At 35.8% G+C, this 24,142-nt stretch overlaps 5 protein-coding genes and 2 long non-coding RNA genes across 9 annotated transcripts; 4 read left to right on the top strand and 3 right to left on the bottom strand.

The window, feature by feature from the left end:
• Positions 1-1,913: 1,913 nt before the first annotated feature.
• Positions 1,914-2,407, bottom strand: LOC148932872 (uncharacterized). Its single transcript, XR_016135233.1, has 2 exons — positions 2,268-2,407; positions 1,914-2,199 (listed from the first exon to the last, which is right to left on the bottom strand). It is a non-coding gene; the product is annotated as an uncharacterized LOC148932872 (long non-coding RNA).
• On the top strand, positions 2,156-4,146 carry LOC148932871 (ARM-repeat/Tetratricopeptide repeat (TPR)-like protein). Its single transcript, XM_089064146.1, has 2 exons — positions 2,156-3,851; positions 3,932-4,146. Exons 1-2 carry the CDS (start codon positions 2,156-2,158, stop codon positions 4,030-4,032), a joined length of 1,797 nt encoding a protein of 598 aa, XP_088920272.1. The 3' UTR covers positions 4,033-4,146.
• A 4,679-nt stretch (positions 4,147-8,825) lies between these two features.
• Positions 8,826-10,336, top strand: LOC148932870 (uncharacterized). 2 transcript variants are annotated; one of them, XR_016136019.1, is made up of 4 exons: positions 8,826-9,078; positions 9,161-9,471; positions 9,867-10,009; positions 10,172-10,336. It is a non-coding gene; the product is annotated as an uncharacterized LOC148932870 (long non-coding RNA). The 2 variants fall into 2 exon arrangements; XR_016136020.1 differs by lacking the exon at positions 9,867-10,009.
• A 4,004-nt stretch (positions 10,337-14,340) lies between these two features.
• LOC148932869 (uncharacterized) lies at positions 14,341-16,557 on the top strand. Its single transcript, XM_089065268.1, has 7 exons — positions 14,341-14,346; positions 14,478-14,618; positions 15,189-15,355; positions 15,434-15,614; positions 15,741-15,863; positions 15,939-16,082; positions 16,183-16,557. The coding sequence occupies exons 1-7, from the start codon at positions 14,341-14,343 to the stop codon at positions 16,555-16,557; spliced, it is 1,137 nt and encodes a 378-aa protein (XP_088921394.1).
• A 994-nt stretch (positions 16,558-17,551) lies between these two features.
• On the bottom strand, positions 17,552-18,959 carry LOC148932868 (protein FAR1-RELATED SEQUENCE 5-like). Its single transcript, XM_089065267.1, has 2 exons — positions 17,945-18,959; positions 17,552-17,889 (listed from the first exon to the last, which is right to left on the bottom strand). The coding sequence occupies exons 1-2, from the start codon at positions 18,957-18,959 to the stop codon at positions 17,552-17,554; spliced, it is 1,353 nt and encodes a 450-aa protein (XP_088921393.1).
• An 836-nt stretch (positions 18,960-19,795) lies between these two features.
• On the bottom strand, positions 19,796-20,524 carry LOC125206397 (protein FAR1-RELATED SEQUENCE 5-like). The gene has a single exon (XM_089065266.1). It carries the CDS (start codon positions 20,522-20,524, stop codon positions 19,796-19,798), a length of 729 nt encoding a protein of 242 aa, XP_088921392.1.
• A 2,152-nt stretch (positions 20,525-22,676) lies between these two features.
• LOC125209727 (uncharacterized) lies at positions 22,677-23,682 on the top strand. Of its 2 annotated transcripts, XM_089063496.1 has the most exons (3): positions 22,686-22,756; positions 22,838-23,382; positions 23,477-23,682. In XM_089063496.1, the coding sequence occupies exons 2-3, from the start codon at positions 23,022-23,024 to the stop codon at positions 23,575-23,577; spliced, it is 462 nt and encodes a 153-aa protein (XP_088919622.1). In that variant the 5' UTR covers positions 22,686-22,756; positions 22,838-23,021; the 3' UTR covers positions 23,578-23,682. The 2 variants fall into 2 exon arrangements, with proteins under 2 accessions (XP_047965299.2, XP_088919622.1); XM_048109342.2 differs by having other exon boundaries at positions 22,677-23,382.
• Positions 23,683-24,142: the final 460 nt, after the last annotated feature.

Raw genomic sequence — 24,142 nt, 5'->3', positions numbered from 1 at the left:
TATTATCGGGATTAACAGGTTTACCCGCGCGGGTATCGGGTATATCCGCTATTCGCAAACTTTACACACTACCCGATCCCGCCCATTTCCCGTTGTCGTGGGGTAGCGGGTACCCGATACCCGAAGGGTATCCGGTCGAGATGGGAATTACTCGCTACCCGCTATCCATTTTGCCACCCGTAGATTTGGGGGGGACAAGTTCAGATAGACCCTTCATATTTACCCTGTTTTTTTTTTTTTTTTTGTTATTTTGATGATTTGTCATTTGTCACTTGTACCATATCCTTCAGGATTCTAGCAACAATTTTCCACATGAGTTGTAGGAAGAAGAATGAAATCATACTTAACATATAGTACTAATGTTTTATCAAGATCTTCATTACATCTTATGGTGCATGACAGCCGCATATTCTTGAGACAGTCGCCGGTTTGTACTTGTTACTGTATAATATATTAGAATGAGTTGTGTTCTCCCCCAATGACTTCACAATATGGATCAAAATATGCATATATTTAGTAAAAAGAAATTTAGTTGTCGAGGGACCACAACACCACTTCCATTCTTCAACATGCTTAATCATTAATTTCACCTTAATTTGGACTATAGTTGCTGCTGCAGTTGGACTAAATCTAGGATGTAAAGGGCAAAATGCACACCAAATCTAGGATGTAAAGGGAAAAATGCACACCCTTTCGTGCTTATCGGTGAAATAAAATACGAGATTCTTGTCCTTGAGATATGTTTTCTTAACTAGGATTGACTAGTTTTGAAAGATGGATGATGCACTTGTAGTCGACGAAGCTGGAAAAGTCACGATCTTAGAATGACTTGGAATTTTTAAAAGACTTGCGAAATGGATTGATATTTCAGGAGTGGTGATGCATAATGGGTTTTTCCATCAAAGTTCATTTATTGTTATTAGGGCTTCTGGACTATTTCTATACAAATAGTGCAGAAAAACTAAGGTTTCTTTCTTTATATATATAATGGATAAAACAAAGGAAGCTTCTTAGTTAGGGTTTATGTAAACGATGAACAGAATTGAATAATGAAGTTGTCCTCAAAGGAATTAACCTCGAAAAACATAATTCTCTTGTTTGTTTCTTACTAGAACACAACACAAATCCTATCATCATCACCAAGAACTAACTGTCATCATGATTCCAAGTTCAAAGCAAGGAATTTAAAAAATTATTAACTTAATTAGGGGCACTAGTGACAAAATAAATTAACTTTATGAGAGGGAGAAGACAGCTTTCTACACAATGCGACAAATTTAGGCATATGCCATAATCCATGCGTATACAAAGAAAAAAAAAATGCTAGAAAAGGAATATGTGATTAATTAATCTAACAAATAAGGATTCATGGATTGGTAAAAATGCTTTTTATGTAATTCACTACCTACTCTTGAGACCTTCCCAAATTGTACTAATTCATATTATATGAGAATGTAGTTGCATGATTGATAGTAAAAATGAAGCTTCAAGTGACAGTTTAGGGACCACTTAATTACCTCAATTAAATTACTTCATAAAGTGTAGTAATATTACTGTTAAGCCTTGGAGGTAAGTTAATTATCTTTACAAGAAATTTGCATATATACTTGTATATCATCTATTTTCATGGCACCAATAATGCAGGGATAGTGGTTTCTTCCCAAGTAATTATGAGACCCTAATTAATTACTGTTTCATATAGGTTTCTTAAATGTATATAACCCTTTGTTTCCGTATAAGACAATGGAGTTTCTATTTAGGGAATAGACATGAGATTTATTATGTTATCTCTAGTGAACATTAGCACCTAAAGCAATACTAGATTCATTGTACAATTAACCTTTCTTAATCCCAATAAAAGATATCTAACTAGAACTATAGTTAAAAAAAAAATTAAGTTGAACAAGAAAAAATTAGGCAGGATTCAACTAATCTTGCTAGCTGATGTGTGAAAAAACAATGATCACATAAATTTATAACATTATTCAAATCCTCAAAACTACACAAAGTCATCTAATCCGCCGCTTAATCTCACCACTCTGCCTAATTATCCACTAATTTTATTTCAAAACCAACTAATTAATTTCTTCTTCATCTTCTTCCACTTCAAACCCTAAACCCTTGAGACATATATAACCATCCATCCATACTAAAAATGACACATCTCAAAAACATCATGTCCAAGTCTAGTTGCTTCTTCTGCATAATGAAGGAGCAAGACTCATCAATCAGGAAAAGCAAAATCCAAGATTACCTAAAAGGGATACCTTTTCTTGACAATGAGCACCTAATCTTGGTGGTGAGTGAGCTATGGAGCCTCGCCATGACCCGGCCTGAAGACGAGGAGCTTCTCTCTCTAGGCCTCTTCCAAAGCATGACAATCTTGATGAACAAAGCCATCCATGACAGATCTTGGCTGCTCAAGCACCAAAACATCTACATCCCTTACTATGCTGCCCACATAGTGGGCTCCTACACCATGAAAAGGGCTGATTCGGCTGCAAGGGCGGTTGATTCTGGCGTGGTGCAGCCGCTGCTGGAGCTCCTGAGAGGGGAGATGAGCTGGGTGGAGCAGAGGGTGGCTGTTAGGGCACTAGGCCACCTTGCAAGCTATGAGAAGACGTTCGAGGCTGTGGCAGTTTATGAAGAGGAAGTTGTGGAGTTAGCCATGAATTTGGCTGTTTCTTGTTTGGAAAAGGTTTATAAAGAGTTTGTGGGAGTGAAGGATGGGATGGGGAGGGTTAGGTATCACTGCGACTTGCTCACACGAGGCGAGGGAGGGGCGGAGATGGAGGGGAGGAAGGCGGAGGAATGGGCCAGCCAGCTGCAGTGTTGGAGCATTCATCTCTTGAATTGCTTTGCTGTGAAGGAGAGGTGTTTGCATCTCATTTGCAAGAGGGAGTTTCTTGAGAAGCTTTGTGGAGTGTGGGGTGGACTGGCCAATCACGCATCGCCAGGTGGCGTTGGGCTGATCAGGATCTTGTGCCACACTAGAGTTGGGAGGGAGAGCATCTCAAGATCCAAGAACGTGATTGAGAATCTATGCAATGTTTCAAGATCTTCAGATGAATGGCAGTATATGGGGATTGATTGCCTCCGCTTGCTTCTCAAGGATGTCGATTCGAGACACAATGTCATTGAATCTGCAGCATTGTGCCTTGTGGATTTGGTTGAGTTGAGGAATCTTGGCAATAGAAGGAGTTTGGGAGATTCCATCACTGGAACACTTTTGCATGACTACAAAAAAACCAAAATCAAGAATGGTGATATCAATGTTCAAAGATCACTAGAGGAGATATGGCTATTAAAGGTTGAAAGAAAAAGGAGAGAGAAGTTGATGTCAAGAGAGAGAATTGAAGAGAGAAGGGTAATGGTGAAGCTAATCAAGCAACAAGGGAATCACCATTTCTTGGTGGGAAATGTGGGAGAAGCCATCTCTAAATATAGTGAGGCTCTTGAGATATGTCCTTTGAAGCATAGGAATGAGAGGATGGTTGTGTATAGCAAAAGGGCAAATTGCCATCTCTTTCTGAGGGACGGGGATGCGGCCATTAGTGATGCAACGCGCGCTCTTTGCCTCTCGTCTCCTCCAAATTCCCATGGCATAAGCCTCTGGATTAGGGCACAGGCTTATGACATGAAAGGGATGGCTAAGGAGAGCTTGATGGATTGCATCGTCTTCATGAACGTTTGCATAAGTTCGGGGGGAGGTTCCGGGCTTAGGGTTTTGTATTACGTTGTTCGTATGATCTACAAGCAGATGGAGAAGACATGGCTTTTCAGGGAAGCAAGGATTAAGGTTAAGGAAGAGGATGGAATTCAAGTAAAGAAATGCAAGAATTATGGATCAGGTGAGTAATGTAGTTTGTCTTGTTTTGGTATATATTCCATATAACTAGCTAAGGAATAAATTGATGTCACATTTTTGTAGGCCTATCGACGATTATGGAAGAGCCTTATGTTGTGAGAGATGGGATTGGAATAAAGAAGATTGAGAGAGTGATTGGTGGAATATCTAATAAAACCGTTTAATTAGGCTTTTTGCATAATTAGCTAGCCAATGTGGTATGTAACTAGCTTGTTTTTATTAAAGATTTTGCCCACTCAAAAAGTTGATCCCACTGATTTTAGATGATGGAACTGATTCAAGATTATAGTTTGTTTTTATTGGAATAAAAGGTTTTGATAATATTAAAATATGGCAACCAAAATTTAGTGACCAGATCAAGAATAAACATAAGATTATTTGTACAAAGTTGCATAATTTTAAATTTTGATCACCTTTCTGCTATTCGATATCATGGTGAGGACCACGAATCCACATCCAAATCTACCTATGAGGCTGCCACTATGATTGTTTGTCAAATAAAAGTTAATATAGCTTCCATTAATTTTGTGTGACTCCATATTCGTACTTATTAATTAGTTTGTTATATCTGTATTCCTCTCATAAACTTAATAAAATATCCATAAACATGGGATGTGTTGTCAAATGTTGTTGATTTTGTATTTGTTTTCCAAATTTTATATTTTTAGGTTCTACACGTGGAAACTAGCTATTGTTTAGCAGAAGTATTCCTTGTGTCATAAAATGATAAAATTTCAGTTGTTTAGTAGAACCAAATTTCAGTTGTTTAGTAGAAGGGTTGGTTGTCTTATGAAATGATAATTTTTAAAATTTTATCATTTCGTCACACAACGAAATACTTCTATTAAACAATATCTACTATCTAGTTTCAATTAATAATGTTGTGTGAGAAATATTTTTTTTTCACTCATTTTGGAAAAATGATTAAATAGTTAAAAGAAGAGAGAATAATATAGAGAAGTCTAGTAGGATTGAATATATTGAAAAACAATAGTATTAAATTATTACTATTAATTTTAAAAAAATGTATATTATTCAAATCATTAATTTTAAAATTACATTACATTTTAAGTAGCATTATTTATTTATGCGGTGTAGTGTTTTATCCAACCAGCTTTCTCAATCTTCATATTTGAACCAAAATTTTGCGGCAAAATTAATACAAAGCCCATTTCAATACTCGCATTTAAAATTTAAAAGTCTTTAATGGAATTATAGTTTCACTCCCACCGGTATCTATCGCGGCCATGCGGATAACTCACAGTGGCGGATCCAGGAATTTTGGTATGGGGTACGATAAATAATTATACGAACTAAGAGATTGAGAATCGATCTTCTATCTTCTTCTTAATAATATGTCATAATTTTTCAATAAGAAACTTTATTATATATAAAAAACGGATTACTTTTAAGTGTTACTACTTGAATAACTTCCCCTATCTAAAATAAAATTTCTTACTTTATATAGTATATTATTGTTAATTTATTTATGCTTTTGCAGGGAATGTTATTTTTAATGCCTAATCATCATTTGACTTATTTGAGAAAATTTTGAATTATTTTCATAAAAGAATATGCATAAAAAACACAAAAGACATAAATATTAAATGATTTAGAAAAGAATTAAAATCCTTTACGGAAATGATATAAATTAAAGGTATTAAAAAAGTAGGTCTTTTACAAATTAAATGCATTAGAAATTAAAAAATATAAACAGTTAAATATTTAAGAGGATTAAGCTTTATAAGAAAAGAATTATATGTAATGCATTATATATTTTAAATTCATCAGGAGTAGTAAAAGCTAAAATACATTTAAATTAAAGAGAGCATGAATAAAGAAAAGAACTATGTAAAAGAAGAAACGTCAGGGCTCGAACCCGAGCCTGGAAATGAGGAAGGGAACATTCTACCGCTCGGCCACTAAGCCTATTTCTATGCTGGATCCGCCAATGCTCACAATCTGCGGCGCCAACGGCGGTCGAACTGGAATCCCTTGGTCATGGACATTTGGCTAACAATCTCGTGGTTGATTGATAAAGTAATACTAGTATTAATGTTCACTGCGCACCGAAGACATAAAGTCATTTCCATTTTATATATTATTGTCTGCCATTTGACTTATTTTTGTCATAATTTTAATCTTTATTCACAAATATTAAAATATATATTAGTTAATATTTTATTATTTTTTATTTCATTTGATAAATGAGTTGTAAATCTTTTCTAGTCTATTTAGTTTGTTATTTGTGATTTGGACAATTTGGAAATACTTTACTTCTCAATTTCTATCGAATATTTATAAGACACCATACACAGATTATATTCTAAAATTTTCTATATAGTCTATTTACTTCTACATACTTCTCTTCAAAAATCTGAACCTTTTTTAATTACAAAATCTAGATAATCCTATTTTAAATATCCAAATAATTCTAGTACACAATTTTAAAGAATTTCACCACAAACTACCTAGACATAAATTAAATTTATTTTATTTTTCAATATATAATAAAATAAATAAACAATGAAATTCAAACGTCTAAGTCTGAAAACGCAAATGGTGCTCCCTTATCTAAAAAATCGTAGCAATAACGATTACAAGATGAACATAATAACATATGCTTCAAAATTAAATTTCACAGAGTCAATAAGATATCACTGATATCAACAATAATTAAATGAATCTGGATTATAAAATGTGTTGATAAGCTTGTTTGGGAGTAAGATCACTTTAAAGCAAGCCCATTTAAAGTTAAGAATCTACTAGCCCAAAAATCTGCAGAAAGATTCAATCTTGGCCCGTTTCCGAATCAAGAACTACGGAATTGGGGAAAATGGTGCTAACGAATTTCACTGGAGGAGGTGTCGGTTTTGGTGAGGTTCATCATTCATTCTATAAACAAATTTTATGCAATTTCTTGATGATTTTGAACTGGCTTCAGGTTTCGGAGTTGGCTGTGGTTTTGGAGTTGGCTGGGGATTCGGAGGTTAGTTACTCTAATTCTTCTGCGTCGGTTTTTCTACAGATAAAATCAAATTGAGCAGAGAAAGGATTGTGGATCATATAATCTCTATTAGTTTGATTTGTTTAGGAACTACTTTGTTATTCAGCTGCTTTCTGTGATTTAGTTGCAAATGTGAATTTTGGTGGAGGATGATCCATACCAAGATTGTATTGGTTTAGGTTATGATTCTCTTCTTTAAAATGGATGAGCATGTATATGTTTCTGTGTATATTCATTGTCAATGTGTGGTTTATTGTATGAAAAATTTTCATAGTTAAGTTGGCCTTTTGTCTTTGAGAAGATATAGGTTACAATCATTAATGTAATGTATGAAGGTGATCTTGATTTCAACATGCATCCTACTTGTTAAGGTGCTATTAAGCTGCATTAGTCAGTGTCTCATGAAGCCTGTCGAGCTTAGACTTGTTGTCCATATTCTACATTCAGCAAAGTCGAAAAGATGCAGTATTACTTTCATGTGACCATTCAATCAAGTAGGAGTATGTAGCATAGTCATGAAGATGCAGTGTTACTTACTGCCATGTAACCATTCTATTGGATTATGTTGTCACGACCGCGCCTTGCTAAGGATAGCATCGCTCGGTATATCGTGACTAAGGGAGGGAATTAAGAAGAGGGAATAGAAAGTGGACGGAAGAATTAACAATAAGACACACAAGTACTTTTTCATAAGATAAGAGAGGTTCGCAAGACAACGAAGGATCATAAAATCAAGAATGTTTATCAAAGGTCACTCGATACTAGACATTGTTCTTACGACCCATACATTACAAAATACTACTATCATGCACAGCAGAAGGAGTTGTAACCACATGGTCATATGTATGAAGACACATGCCACGAAAATCCTACAAAAGAGATGAGACGACCACCAACTCCACTCAGCCATCATTTCATCACTTGCTCAACCTGCACATTTAGAAATACATGCAGGGCTGAGTACGAGGTACTCGGTGAACACATTGCCGAAAGATACACATATATTAGAAAAAGTTATTATCATGCCATCACAGTAACACACGGGGGTTTTTCTTAAAAGGCCCGAGCTTACTAAGTTCATTTTCATAAAGTTCGCTTGATCAAGCTAAGTTCATTCCAGCAATCCGTCATATCTGATGGTTCATTGTGTGTCGGGAAGGTGGCCACCTTCCACGATCACATTGACCGGCCAACCCTTACGATGACTCACGGTCCATTCCTTCATTTGGCATCGCCAAACAGATAGGCATCATCATAAAACAAATAATTTATGGCACGATAACATTTTTTTAAAAAAAGTGCGATTTTATCAAACAAAAATCATTTCATATATTTAATAATTTTATCCACACTTAATGTGTTGGATATAAAGCCCACCTCAAAGCTTCCAAATAAAATGCTACAAAAGCTTGGCCTTGGAAATCAAACTCCGCGAATACGCCCTTCTTGAAAGAGTATAATGATTACAAATTAGTCTTAAGAACATACATAAGGTGCATGACATGAAATGATCCTACATGGAGTATGCATCCTATGTTCGAGGTTCGATTAAGATAACTTTACTCCTTTAATCTTATGGATCACTAAATTTTATAAAGACTTTAAAAGAAATTGGTAATTTATTTGGGAGATAGATTATTGAGCTCGTACATTCCTATCTTGGAGAAATTAATTAAGTAAAGAGGGTAAGATATTAATTAACCATAAGATTAATTATTTAAAAGCTTCAAACAAATTAAGTAATATCAACCCTAAATTAAGAGATAAGGTTCATTTTCTCATTATGATCCAAAGCCCGAAATCCCCTTTCCTCTAAATTTTTGGCCCATATCAGAATAAATAAGAGACTATTCTACAAAATTTAATTGGCCCAAAGGGGAGGCCCAAATCCTAAATAATTAGTAAACCCTACCACTTCAATCAAAAAGGAAGGGGGGGGGGGCTCTTTCTCCCACATCTAACTCTCTCTCTCTGACTAAATCTCCCCCTCTTTCTCTCCGCCGAAGTTCGGCCACGGCGTCACCGGCGAGGATGCCGGTAGCTGGGGCGTCTCCCTCCCTCTTCGTCCTCTCTCTCCCGGTCTCTCCTTCTCTCTCGGTCTCTCTCTGTTTCTCGACCGACGGAGCTCGGCTGCCTCCGGAGAGGAGCCTCCGTTGCCGGCGTCCGCCCGTCACTCGATCTCTGCCGCCTCGTCCATTTTCAAGTACGTTTCTTTATCACAAACCACTCCATACCTTAACACACACACAAACTCATCTCCTCCTTCATTCATGGTAAAAAACTAGCGTCGGGGTGCGGTCGGCTCGCCGGTGTGCGCGAGACCAGCCGCCGTTGACTTGCGGGCGTTGGGCAGTGGCGGAAGTGGCGAAGAAGAAAGCTGAGGGGCAGCAGCGGTGGCTGCCACCGTGTGACAGCAGCGGCGTCAGCGTGTACGGCTGCCAAGCGGAGCGGCTGTGTGCGTGTGGCTCTCGTGAGTGCAGCAAGGTGTGCGTGGCTGCCTTGTGATTGCAGCAGCGGCTGCCCGGCAGAGGCAGCAGCGGCATCGTCCGGCAGGGGCATCGGCTTTATTAATTCTAAGCTATACTCTCATCTTGAGGTTTCAAACTTAACACCTTCTTGTCTATAATGTCTTATGCCTTGTTAACTTTAGAAGAGAAGCATGTAATGGCTTTAATTCATTAGATTAATTGTCATGAAAGGGGTATTGCAATAGTATTGCATAAGAGTCCTACGTTCAAAGTCTAAATTGAACGTGAAATTGTGAGAAAAGTCGGTCTATTGATGTTGATAAAGATAAGAATCATTGGAAGAATTCTACTAACATGGTGTGATGGAAAAAGAATAGTAAATGTGATGCAAAGCTTAGGAAATCAAAATGGTTTAGAGGTGGATACCTTGAAGAAAATATGGAAGCAAGGTAGTGTGTAGAAACTTGACTTCCTTCTTCAAGCACCCACTTGCATCCTCACCATGAGATAAATTTTTGTTTAGGAATTTTGTGGAAGAACAAAAGAATTAAGGGTAGAGATGGTGTGGTATTTATAGTGGAAAAGGATACATGGAAAAACATGGTCAATTCCCTAACCCATGGAAGCAAACTATTACACAAGAGATAATGACTTTTGCTAAAAGGGGTAAGTTGACAAATCAATCATTCTTAATACCATAAATGACAAGAATATTACATCTTGTCGCTTAAAAAGACGTGAGTCGTCGTTTGATAAGCGTGCTTGATGTGATATGATTTCGTCGATCGTCTCGGCTTGATTTAACATGCTTCTTATCCTTTCGTGTAGGTATCGGGGTTCAAGGCGTGACTATTAAGCAAGATCCGGAGGGCATGAAGAGTATTTTTTATTTTTATTTTTACTCTAATGTTGAACGCGATGTAGAACGTGTACAAACTTTTATTTGAAGCTCGGTCTTCGTGGACTTTAAGAATCTTAAATATTGTAATAACACTATTTTCATTTACTTATTCAAAAATTACTTCGCAACGATTAATCATAACAAGGAGTAAAAGAAATTATGCGCAAAACTTATATATATATATAGAGTAGTGATATGTGGCAAATGCCCCTTAAGTATATAACTAGAGAACAAATCACAGCCACAAGATTAAGAAAATCAAGGGCTAGTTTTAACACATGTGATTTTCGAATTTAAAGGAGAAATCAGTTCACTCTAACACAAATTTACTTCACTATACAAGGCGGGGGTATAATGGACATTTCTCTAATAAAATTAGGTTAACAATTTTAATTACGCAAATCAATCGATCCCGCCTTCACTGTTCTTCCCGTCGTCTTCATCCATCGTCGCCGTCTTCTCGTTCCTACAATCGCCGCCGTTTCCATCCATCGCGTCTGCAATCGCCGTCGCCTTTATCCATAGTCGAACAATGAATTCAAATCAGAAAGATTTTTCAAAATGCAAGTTGTTCTACTAGTTTATGATTTAGATTTCTCATTCTAATTTAGATTTAGTTTTAGAATAAAAGTTAGTTTTGAGAATTCTGCAAATTCAAACATATGAACATCTGCTTACAGTTAATCACTACAGTTAACTACTTCTATTTTTTTGTGTAGGTTTTGATCGAGAGAAAAAAAGAAAAACAACAACCGTAGACTCCGATCGTGAGTATTACATTATTAGTGAAGTATTACATTAACAAATACATACTCTGTTTATCATTTAGTGAAGTATTACATTATTAGAGTGAAGTGTTTGTGAAGTATTACACTATTCTAGTGCTATAGTGAAGTGGTTGTCATCTATTCTTGTAGTGCTTTGTTTTTCCATTTCAGTGAAGTAAAACATGGTTAGAGTGAAGTAAAACATGGTTAGAGTGAAGTAAAACATGGTTAGAGTGAAGTAGTCCAGTGTTAGAGTGAAGTGTCTGTCATCTATGCTTGTAGTGCTCTGTTTTATCAATTCAGTGAAGTAAAACATGGTTAGAGTGAAGTATTTTAGTGTTATAGTGAAGTTTCTGTCATCTATGCTTCTAGTGCTTTGTTTTTCCATTTCAGTGAAGTAAAACATGGTTAGAGTGAAGTAAAACGTGGTTAGAGTGAAGTAGTCCATGGTTAGAGTGAAGTGTTTGTTATCTACAATGAAGTAAAATTTTTTGTATTATGCTTGATATTTCAGTGGAAAAAAGGTTGGCAGAAATTGCGGCTGAGATTGTACCAATCGACATACTTAAAGGTTTCATGAAATAATTTCAGTCTTTTGATTCTATATGCATATGAAAAGAAAGAATATTCTAATTTTATGTATTTCTATAGAACAAATGAAAGGTCATAAAGATTCAGCAAATGAAGCAATTGTTGTCGAGAAAAGAATGAAGAATAGGGAGGATGAAACACTTAATGCCGAGAAAAGGATGAAAAATCGGGAGGATAGACCTTCCAAACAAAAAACTACAGCTTCTACTACAAATGAAGCAGATGTTGCAGATGTTGCAGAGAAAAGGATGAAGAATAGGGAGGATAAACCTTCCAAACAAAATACTACTGATTATTCTGAAAAGAGGTCGAAGTATATTCATGATAGACCTCAATGTGAGTTATTTAATTATTTAGTATCTTAATGAAATATATTATGTATATGGCACAAATTAGAGTTAAGTGTCTGTAATCTATGCTTGCAGTGCTTTATTTTTCCATTTCAGTGAAGTATTCCAGTGTTAGAGTGAAGTATTCTAGTGTTATAGTGAAGTGTATGTCATCTATGATTGTAGTGCTCTGTTTTTCCATTCAGTAAAGTAAAACATGGTTAGAGTGAAGTAAAACAAGGCTAGAGTGAAGTATCCCAGTGTTAGAGTGAACTACAATATTTGCTTACAGTGAAGTGTATTGTGCATGCTTGTATTGCTTTGTTTTTCCAGTTCAGTGATGTAAAACATGCTTGTAGTGAAGTATTCCAGTGTTAGAGTGAAGTGTCTGTCATCTATGATTGTAGTGCTCTGTAATTACATTTCAGTGAAGTAAAACATGGTTAGAGTGAAGTATTCCAGTGTTAGAGTGAAGTGTCTATAAACTATGATTGTAGTGCTCTGTAATTCCATTTCAGTGAAGTATTCCAGTATTAGAGTGAAGTGTTTGTGATACAGTACAGTGAAGTAATTTTTTTTGTATTATTTCTTCTAGGCTCAAAGAGAAAAGGTTTAAATGATGACAATGAAGAGTCTGCTGCAAAGAAGCAGAATAAGGCTAAAGGAAAGAAAAAAATGGTGTCGCATGATTTTGAAAATATTAAAATCAGGAGACCGAAACTTGTTGTCAAGGTAGGAATTAAAAATCTAGTTGATGCCATAGAGAAGATGAACAAAAAACAACTAGCTGCGCTGGAAGAGATGGGATTCGGGCAGCTTGTCCATCTAAAGATCAGAAGTATTCCTGCGGAAATGGCATTTTCACTCCTGGAGAATTTTAATCTAGACAACTGCACAAGAATCAAGTTAATTGATGATGAGCCGTTGCATATCACTGAGGAGGATGTGCATGCGACCTTAGGATTGCCAAGAGGGGAGTGGAAGATAAATATTGAAAAGAAATATTACATAAACGATGATATGCAGAACATTGCAAAAGCTTTGAAGAAGGACAGAAATTCAATCTACGCAACTGATTTGCAAGACCAGCTTGATACTGATGTAGATGGTGGTGAGTTGTTTAAAAAAGTTTTTCTTGTACTGTTGGACTCTGTGCTGATCTCACCATCTGCAAATGGGATTTGTGATGGAAGAATATTGGACTATATAGACAACATTTCCAATGTGAGAAAGTACAACTGGTGCAACTATGTTTTGAATGTGCTAATCACAGCACATGATAGCTGGAAAAAAAAGAACAAATCCACTCCATTCACTGGACCCATCACTTTCTTATTGGTGAGTTTTCTAATTTAAGCACAACTTATAGTGAAGTAAAACATGGTTAGAGTGAAGTATTCCAGTGTTAGAGTGAAGTGTTTGTCATCTATGATTGTAGTGCTTTGTTTTTCCATTTCAGTGAAGTAAAACATGGTTAGAGTGAAGTGTTTGTCGTCCCAGCTTATAATCCATGTTTGAACCTTTTTGCAGGCATGCTATGTTGATAGGGTTGTCTACAGGACGAGGATGGTGGTTCGAAGATTTCCCACTGTCCGGAACTGGACAACCACCCTTCTTAGGGAAAGAGGTCAGTTGGAATTCAAAAATGGTGGTGTTATAGGCCGAGGAAGCATAGAAAGCATTATTGACCCGGTCTCCATTGAAGCTTTATATGTCAATAATGATTCAATCATTGTCACTGCCCCTGTCCCTTCTACCACTGAGAATACTCTCCCACCAAATGATGAAGCTCCTGTGAAAACTCTTCCAACAACCGAAGCTCCTTCAACTAATGAAGCTCCTGGGAATACTTTGCCAACAACTGAGGAAGCTTCTTCAAATGATGAAATAAAAAGTTCAATAAGGGAAGCTACAGCTTCTATTAAAAAAATGATGAACTGTATAAAGAATGCTCCGGCAACTAGCAAAGACATCAATTGCTTCAAGGTTGTAGCAGTAACTGCCCTTAGAATGGTGGGTGTCGAGGTTGCTCGAGTCGAACAAGCTGTGTCAAATCCAATTGATAATATGACACATGCTATGGAAGTCGATCAAGAGGATAATCCAGAGTGGATTGATCTCATGGAAAAGATGATGGAAATCTATGATGAAAAGAGCAAACTAGTGGCTGAAGGCACATCAATTTTTCCTGATATTAACTTGGAAAAGAAAGATGTAAGTTGAAGTGTTGGAATGATGCAAACAATTTGATTTTGATTTTGGTCTGTTGTGTTTTAAAACTTGACATATGATTCAGGGTGAACTAAAATTTTTTCTATGATGCTGTATTTTAATTTATAATACTTTTTTACTTCTTGTTTATATCTACCTTTTAAGTTTTTGTATTTATGATTAAATACATATCACTATATGCAGGTGACAAAAGAATTTTGTGCTGATCTAACTAAAGGAGGATTAAAAAACACACAATTGAAGGTAATACAGATATCTAGTACATTTGTATTGTGGTATTTATATTTGATATTCTTTTCTTGTTATGAAAATAGGATGACAATGTGGATGCCCAAATTGCGTCTGCATTAGAAGCGTTCATGGGGATAGGTGGTGATGATGAATGCATTCAGTCAGAATTGAAAGAAGCTGAACAAAATCGTACAGCCGAATTAGTAGTTTACGATCCGGATATTGTAAGAATTGATAAAATGCTTATTGTGAAGTAAAACATGACTAGAGTGAAGTATTCAAGGGTTAGAGTGAAGTGTTTGTCATCTATGCTTGTAGTGCTTTGATTTTCGATTGCAGTGAAGTAAAACATGGTTAAAGTGAAGTATTCTAGTGTTAGAGTGAAGTCTCTGTCATCCATGCTTAAAGTGCTTTGTTTTTCCATTTCAGTGAAGTAAAACATGGCTAGAGTGAAGTATTCTAGTGTTACAGTGAAGTGTCTGTCATCTATGATTGTAGTGTTTTGTTTTTCCATTTCAGTGATGTAAAACATGCTTGTAGTGAAGTATTCCAGTGTTAGAGTGAAGTGTTCCAGTTATAGTGTGAAGTGTCTGTTTATCCATGCTTGTAGTGCTTTTTTTTTCCATTTCAGTAAAACATGGTTATTGTGAAGTAAAACTTGCTCTATTTTTCTATTTCAGTAATGTAAAAATACACATCCAGTGAACTATATGTCTTATAAAGTGAAGTATGTCTTATAAAGTGAAGTATATAAACAATATAGTGAAGTTTTCATCTCATTCTTGCCCTGACAGGCAAGTGCTAGGATTGAACAAATGGCAATACGTTCAAAAGCTGAGAAGAGAAAAGCCGCTGCTCTGCGATCTCCATTCTATGAAAGAATGGTTCAGGCAAAAACAAAGTTTACCTTGCAAGAGTCACAAATATTTTTTTGGATTATGACAACACCTAAATTAAATGAGTAAGATTTATATTATAGTTCTTATTTAGAAGAAAAAATATACAAAAGAAATCTTAACACACATACATGTTTGAACAGGGACAACATATTGTATGATGATAATGTTGTAATTGTAACAAAAAGAGAATTTTGTTCACTGTTGCCGCATGAGCTAGTAGAAGTGGGTGTGATCAACGCGTGGGCATCTTATTTGAATAACATGGAAGAATACAGGGCTCTATCTTCATCGAGGCGCCTGTTTTTTACAACATACCTATGTGTAAGAATAGTATAAATTTTGAAAAATGAACTGATGGTATATGTTCATTATAAAGCATGTTTACTTCACTATATGTTCACTATAGTGAATTATTTATATCCAGATTTGACTTGTCTCATCTTTCAGCTGTATACAGTTGTACAACGGCCTGATGGGGCGGACATCAACACCACAATTGATAGATTCTGTAGCAATCTAGAAGATGAGATTAAACAAATTCCGTATTTCAAGTGGGTCGACGTTGATTTGGTAAATATTGAATATAAAAGATTCTTTGTTATATTCACTGTTGTTTTTATTCTGAAATTGTTATCATCTTTGTAGGTGTTCTTTCCAATTTGTGCTGCGGAACATTACTACACCATATGCTTTAGATTTAGCACTAAAAGCATAGTGGTGATTGACAATTCAAAGAATGGTAGTGATGAGGACATCACAATCAATTATGGTAGCATACCTGAAACTGTGGTAAGTATACATGATATATAGTGAAGTATTTTGTGATTACAGTGAACTAGAATACTCTTTACAGTGAACTACCTCTGATATTCATGATAATATATTGCAGAGAATGTATTTTTGTCATTATTTGACAAAAATGGGTTATCACGTGCAATGCAAATCAATAAAGGATGTTACCATAAAGAGGCTAAAAATGTCTTGGAGAACAACATCAAATGCAGAAGATTGTGGAGTTTTTTTGATGAGACATATGGAATGTTATTATGGTGAGCGGGAACAAGATTGGAAATGTGGATTATCTACAAGGAGCAAGGGAATACTCCAAAGACTAAGAGCAAAGTATTGCAGCGCATTAATGTTGTCAGAAATAAACCATGAGTCATTAAAAAACATGGTAACAACATCAAAGCATTATAAAGAATGTGAGAAAAACATGGACATAGATGTGGAAAACATGATTGTAAACTTCAAGCGTTCATGAAATATTGTACAAAACTTCATTTAAATTCAATAGTTAGTTCCTATTTACTGTCGAGCTATTTACTTCACTATATGCACAATATAGTTCACTATATGCACAATATACTTCACTATATACACAATGCACATCATTGGAGTGAAATAAAACAAAGCTAGAGTGAAGTATTACAGTGTTAGAGTGAAGTGTCTGTTTATCCATGCTTGTAGTGCTCTGTAATTCCATTTCAGTGAAGTAAAACATGGTTAGAGTGAAGTACAACATGGTTAGAGTGAAGTAAAACATGGTTAGAGTGAAGTGTCTCATCTATGCTTGCAGTGCTTTGTTTTTCCATTTCAGTGAAGTAAAACATGGTTAGAGTGAAGTAAAACATGGTTAGAGTGAAGTGTCTCATCTATGCTTGCAGTGCTTTGTTTTTCCATTTCAGTGAAGTAAAACATGGTTAGAGTGAAGTATTCCAGTGTTTGAGTGAAGTGTCTGTCATCTATGATTGTAGTGCTCTGTAATTCCATTTCAGTGAAGTAAAACGTGGTTAGAGTGAAGTAAAACATGGTTAGAGTGAAGTGTCTGTCATCTATGCTTGTAGTGCTTTGTTTTTCCATTTCAGTGAAGTAAACCATGGTAAGAGTGAAGTAAAACAAGGCTAGAGTGAAATATTCCAGTGTTAGAGTGAAGTGTCTGTCATCTATGATGGTAATGCTTTGTTTTTCCATTTCAGTGATGTAAAACAAGTCTAGAGTGAAGTATTCCAATGTTAGAGTGAAGTATTTGTCATCTATTCTTGTTTATTACACGATAATCAATATTACATCACTATAAATGAACCAAAACATGTAATAAGCAGTAAAACGAACACAAATAATATTGAATTTATTCGCAATTGAGCTTAACATAAAAACAAAGTTTGAATTGAGATAAAAATCACTCAAAAGTGTAATAAAAATGAGTCATTGGTGCTCTAAAAAGGCTACAAAGTGAACTGTTTCTTTCCAAATACTCACTGCCTCTGTTTTGCCTTCTCATTCACCTTTTTGCAGTTCCTGGAATCATGGTGTCCAATCACATGACAATTTCCACACTTTCGGCCTGGTTTCATTGCTAACTTCATTGCCGACTCCTTCTTGGATTTTCTCCTACTACCACTTCCCTTTGTACTGACAACATTAGGAGGATGAACTTCAATAATGTTTGGAACTTGTGAGCCATAGAAATTCTCAATCAATGCTCTCTTCTCTGTCGAAGACAGAACAACACTTCCGAGAAGCTGCTTCTTACCTTCTTCAATAATTGCAGTAAATGCATTGATTTGGTCAATGTTCCCTTCAATACTTTGTGCTATTTCAAAGAATAATGCATACAAGTTTTTAAATGCAATCTTCTTCTCGTCCACATATTTCTTCATCATCACAAAAGCCTCCATGTATTGGCTTCACAAACTGTGACTTCAACCATCTCCATCCACGCAAATTCTCGGGTATCAACTTAACAAACTTATATTTCAACACACAAAGTATATGGCTGCACAATAGACCAAGTCTCTCAAACTTTTTACATCCACACAAATAGGTGTCATCGCCAATGGAGTAAGTCACTGTCCATGAGTTTGAATCCTTGTCATTTATGTTATATACTTCATTCTCTCTATTGGTAGACATTCCTAGAGTTGAACAAGACAAAGAGAAACATGCATAAACTATCTCCTCTTGAATTGCATTAAAAGCACTACCACTATATATTGTTGACGCATGTTTCTCAATTTCCAATTCTGTTCGCAATATAGGCACTTTTGTTGAATCATAGTATTCAAGCTTTGCGCTATTACTTCTCTGAGCCTCCAAAGCATGGTTATAGTTCATATAAAATAGCATAAGGTTAGCCCGACACTTTGAGTACCTTTTAAAGAAGCTATTCTGTGACTCAGACAGAGATGTTGTCTTTATCAACGAGCTCATCGGAAAATCACGGAAAAAGGCTGGAACCCAAAACTTTCTAGATGCAAACATTGATGAAAACCAGTCATTATTGGCCAGCCCATATCTTTCCATTATAGCATGCCAAGATTCTTCAAATGCATCAGGCTCTATCAACTCCGACCAAACACATGCATTCAATTCCTTCTTTAGTTCTTCGCTACCAAGCATGTTCTTTGGCAATTTGTCAGCAACTTTATTCATTATATGCCACATGCACCACCTGTGTCTCGTACTAAGAAGAACCTCTGCAATAGCAACTTTCATTCCTAAATCTTGGTCGGTTACGATTAGCTTTGGAGCCACACCCATACATTTCACAAATTGTTTAAATAACCATGAAAAGGAGTCGGCACTTTCCTTGGATAAAAGGCCAGCAGCAAATGTCACAGGGCGACCATGATTATCCTTGCCCGTAAATGGAGCAAATATCATGCAGTACCTACATGTTAAAATCACTATAAGACATAAATAATAATCATTTCACTCTAACACTGGAATACTTCACTCTAACACTGGAATACTTCACTGAAATGGAAAAACAAAGCACTACAATCATAGATGACAGACACTTCACTCTAGCCTTGTTTTACTTCACTCTAACCATGTTTTACTTCACTGAAATGGAATTACAGAGCACTACAATCATAGATGACAGACACTTCACTCTAACACTGGAATACTTCACTCTAGCCTTGTTTTACTTCACTCTTACCATGTTTTACTTCACTGAAATGGAATTACAGAGCACTACAATCATAGATGACAGACACTTCACTCTAACACTGGAATACTTCACTCTAGCCTTGTTTTACTTCACTCTTACCATGTTTTACTTCACTGAAATGGAAAAACAAAGCACTACAATCATAGATGACAGACACTTCACTCTAACCATGTTTTACTTCACTTTAACCATGTTTTTACTTCACTGAAATGTAATTACAGAGCACTACAATCATAGATGACAGACACTTCACTCTAACACTGGAATACTTCACTCTAGCCTTGTTTTACTTCACTGCAATCGAAAATCAAAGCACTACAATCATAGATGACAGACACTTCACTCTAATACTGGAACACTTCACTACAAGCATGTTTTACATCACTGAACTGGAAAAACAAAGCAATACAAGCATGCACAATACACTTCACTGTAAGCAAATATTGTAGTTCACTAAATGCTCATTATACTTCACTAAAATGAATAAAAACAGTACAATATAAGCCATGCTCAATATACTTCACTGTAAGCTTATTGTAGTTCACTAAATGCTCAATAAAGAACAAGGCATGTGAATGTAATTAGTGTGCACGTACCTATTTGTTGAGTATGTCGTATCAAAAGAAACAATATCACCATACATATGATAATTTCTCTTGGCAGTTGGATCACACCAAAACAAACGTGTCAGTCTATCATTTGAGTTGACCTCAAATTCATATGTAAATGCTCCACAAAGTTCCTTTTTCCTGCGCATCTCATTTAATAGCATTTGTGCATCAGCTCCTTCCACGTATGCTCTAAGGTCGCGTCTGTAGTTGCGTACTTCTAAAACAGTACACCCTACATAATCTAATCCACCAAGTACTTCCTTGAGTAAGCTAAAACTTAAAGTTGGACCGATATTTGCATTAGCGCAATCAAGTATGAATTTCTGATGGACTAAATCCAAATTGCGGTTCAACTTCATAAAACGCTTATGGCGTTCCTCAACCATCTCGTGATTATGTTCTTCAACAAAACTTTGTATAACATAACCAACACCCATAAAAAACTTCCAAGACACTTTAGCATTACAAAAGCACTTAATAGAAGAACGCTTGCGTTTCACCTCATGTTGTTCATTTTTTCTTTGCTTTGTACCTTCTCGGCTACACACCACATAAATCCAAGTAATGACATCTTTTTCCTTTTTTGATCCCTTCTTACCGGTGTCAAACCCAACATATCGAGCATAATTGTTGTAGAAGTCCAATGCACGATCAAGGGTCATGTAACTTTGTCCAATTTTTGGTTTCAAATCATCGGGACATTTTGGTACGTAAACCACTGTAAGAAATATATACTTCACTGTGAGCAAAAATATACTTCACTCTAACCATGTTTTACATCACTGAAATGGAAAAACAAAGCACTACACAGACACTTCACTCTAACCATGTTTTACTTCACTCTAACCATGTTTTACTTCACTCTAACCATGGACTACTTCACTCTAACCATGTTTTACTTCACTGAATGGAAAAACAGAGCACTACAATCATAGATGACAGAAACTTCACTATAACACTAGAATACTTCACTCTAACCATGTTTTACTTCACTGAAATGGAAAAATAAAGCACTGCAAGAATAGATGACAAACACTTCACTCTAACCATTTTTTACTTCACTCTAACCATGTTTTACTTCACTGAAATGGAATTACAGAGCACTGCAAGAATAGATGACGGACACTTCACTCTAACCATGTTTTACTTCACTCTAACCATGTTTTACTTCACTCTAACCATCTTTTACTTCACTCTAACCATGTTTTACTTCACTGAATGGAAAAACAGAGCACTACAATCATAGATGACAGACACTTCACTATAACACATGAATACTTCACTCTAACCATGTTTTACTTCACTTTAACCATGAATCACAAACACTTTACGCTAACACTGGAATACTTCACTTTAATTATGTTATACTTCACTGTAATGAATAATATACTTCAATACAAACAATATTTACTTCAATATAGAGCATATTTACTTCACTGTTCGTCACATATAGTTCACTCTAACGTTTTTTCACATCATACACGATCTAATCATGCTGAGCAACAACACTTAATTGATAATAATTGATAATTACCTTTAGATTCAGTTTCTCCTTCCTCTCCCGATGAAGAGGAATCAGAATCGAAATAATCTTCCGATGAATGTATCGGAATTGAATCCATTTGAAGGAGTCCAGACGTCGCGATGAAGGAATCAAATTGCGTTGGTTAATCGGGAGCGAATTTGATCAGTTGTGATGAATTCAATCAGAATCAAATCACGCTGATCGATCCAAACTAATTCGTGCTGATCGATCCAATCAGATTTGAGAAAATCGCGCTTGAATTCAATCAGAACGAAGCTGAATTTGATTCAGATCGGGAATTTCATATTTTTGGAAGAAATCCTAAGCTAAATTTGGTTCAGATTGGAGAATGATTTGGGAAGATTTTGACGATAAACTCACGATGGATGATTATAAATTTGATTAATTCATGTTGAAATATTGAATTCCCAAAATGCCCTTAGACAAGTATTTTCTCATAAAAATTTGAAAGTTTGTTTAAACCATAGGATTAATTTGGAGTATTAAGATGTGTGGCTGAGATTTGTTCTCTAATTATACACTTAAAATTAGTTAGACCTTGATCACTCCTATATATATATATATATATATATATATATATATATATATAGGTCGGTTTTTCTAAAAGTCTTAGAGTAATTAAAAGGCGGGATGTTACATATGTACTATAGTTTTAAGATCTGGAAGACTACAAAATGCTTCACATTAAGCTAGTAATTGTATGTGGTGCTTACTTACTAGGGAGTTTGTGTTGTTATTTGGACAAAGAATTAGGATGGACCTCTCGTGTGAAACAATTGGTTGCCCTCCGATGGGATTTTTGGATCAATGTTTATCATTTACCTGACCTGCAGGCAGAGGAGATTGTATACAGGGTCACTTGTATTGCTTGTATCTCTATCTTTATCGAAACTTATTTCATACCCTGACCCCAGCTGCATAGTCAGAATGCAATTTCCGAATGTCTGGAAACATTATTAATGTAGTAATCAAATTACATAAAACAGATATTTGACCTCAACTTTTAGAAACCATAACCATGCTTTATTCATATTAATACTTGTCTAGGCAGTGAGTGTTATAAACTTTGACACATTTCCAGAAAAATTAATTAATACCCGATAGTTTTATGAACTTTTTGCTCAATTTTCTGCAGACACCGCGACCTTTTATCACAAACCATGTTGTCGTGGAATTGCTTATTACTATCTTATAGTACTATAGTAGTACTACTATTTATGAAACTTTACTATCTTTACGGTTACATTCTGCGCTGTGCTGGTCGTGCACCAAGAAAGAAATTATTATCTTGACCTTACGTTGCTCATTCTTTCAGAGACGCCCTTGAACATCTTTGGACTTGGTGCAGGTAAAATCTTGCAAGAATATGTTTCTACTCTGCCATTGCTTCTTTGATCTCCTTACTAACACATTATTCTTCGATCTGAAGGTGGTGGCTGTGGTGTCGGGTTGGGGCTTGGATGGGGATTTGGCGCGGCTTATGGCAGTCGTTACTATAGTCCTGGCCTAGCATTCCAAGGCATCGAATTTGCCAATAAACCTAGTGAGGAGAAGCCATCTCTAAATATAGTGAGGCTCTTGAGATATGTCCTTTGAAGCATAGGTATGAGAGGATGGTTGTGTATAGCAAAAGGGCAAATTGCCATCTCTTTCTGAGGGACGGGGATGCGGCCATTAGTGATGTAACGCGCGCGCTTTGCCTCTCGTCTCCTCCAAACTCCCATGGCATGAGCCTCTGGATTAGGGCACAAGCTTATGACATGACAGGGATGGCTAAGGAGAGCTTGATGGATTGCATCGTCTTCATGAATGTTTGCATAAGTTCGGGGGGAGGTTCCGGGCTTAGGGTTTTGTATGAAGTTGTTCGTATGATCTACAAGCAGATGGAGAAGACATGGCTTTTTAGGGAAGCAAGGATTAAGGTTAGGGAAGGGATTGAAATTCAAGTGAAGAAATGCAAGAATTATGGATCAGGTGAGTGATTTGATCTTTTTTTTTTTGTTCCTTTTTTAGTATAGCTAGTGAATAAATTGATGTCACATTTACCTGATTATAAATGATTTTGTAGGCCTCTCAACGATTATGGAAGAGCCTTGTGTTGTGAGAGATGGTATTGGAATGAAGAAGATTGGGAGAGTAATTAATGGAATATCTAACAAAACTTTTTAATTAGGCTTTTGCATGATTAAAAGTAGATTGATTAGCTAGCAAATGTGGTGTGTAAGTGTAAATACTGTGTTTTTATTAAAGATTAATTTGCCCACTCAAAAAGTTGATCCCACTGATTTTAGATGATGGAACACTGTTTCGAGATTATAGTTTTGTACATATATACTTTTTATTTGGAATAAAAGAGTTTGAAGATGTTAAAATATGACATATATACAAAATTTAGTGACCAGATTATTTGTACAAAGTAACATAATTTTCTATTTTGATTACCTTTTGCCATTCGATATCATGGTGAGGACCACGAATCCACATCCAAATCTACCTATGAGGCTGCCACTATGATTATTTGTCAAATTAAAAAATAAGATAGCTTCCATTAATTGCGTGTGACTCCATATTCGTAGTTATTAATTAGTTATATATATTGCATTCTTCTTATAAAGTTAATATTCATAAACATAGTTGATTTTTGTTTTGTAAAGTTGTTCTTTTATATTTTTGGGTTCTACACGTGGATGTCAAGATTAGGATTTTAATAATTTACTACTCCCTCCGTCCCAAG

The sequence above is a fragment of the Salvia hispanica genome, chromosome 2 (assembly GCF_029641045.1).
Source record: "Salvia hispanica isolate PSC_SH4W2 chromosome 2, Shi_PSC_v1, whole genome shotgun sequence".
Lineage (NCBI taxonomy): Eukaryota > Viridiplantae > Streptophyta > Magnoliopsida > Lamiales > Lamiaceae > Salvia > Salvia hispanica.
This window is presented reverse-complemented; position numbering and strand designations above follow the sequence as displayed.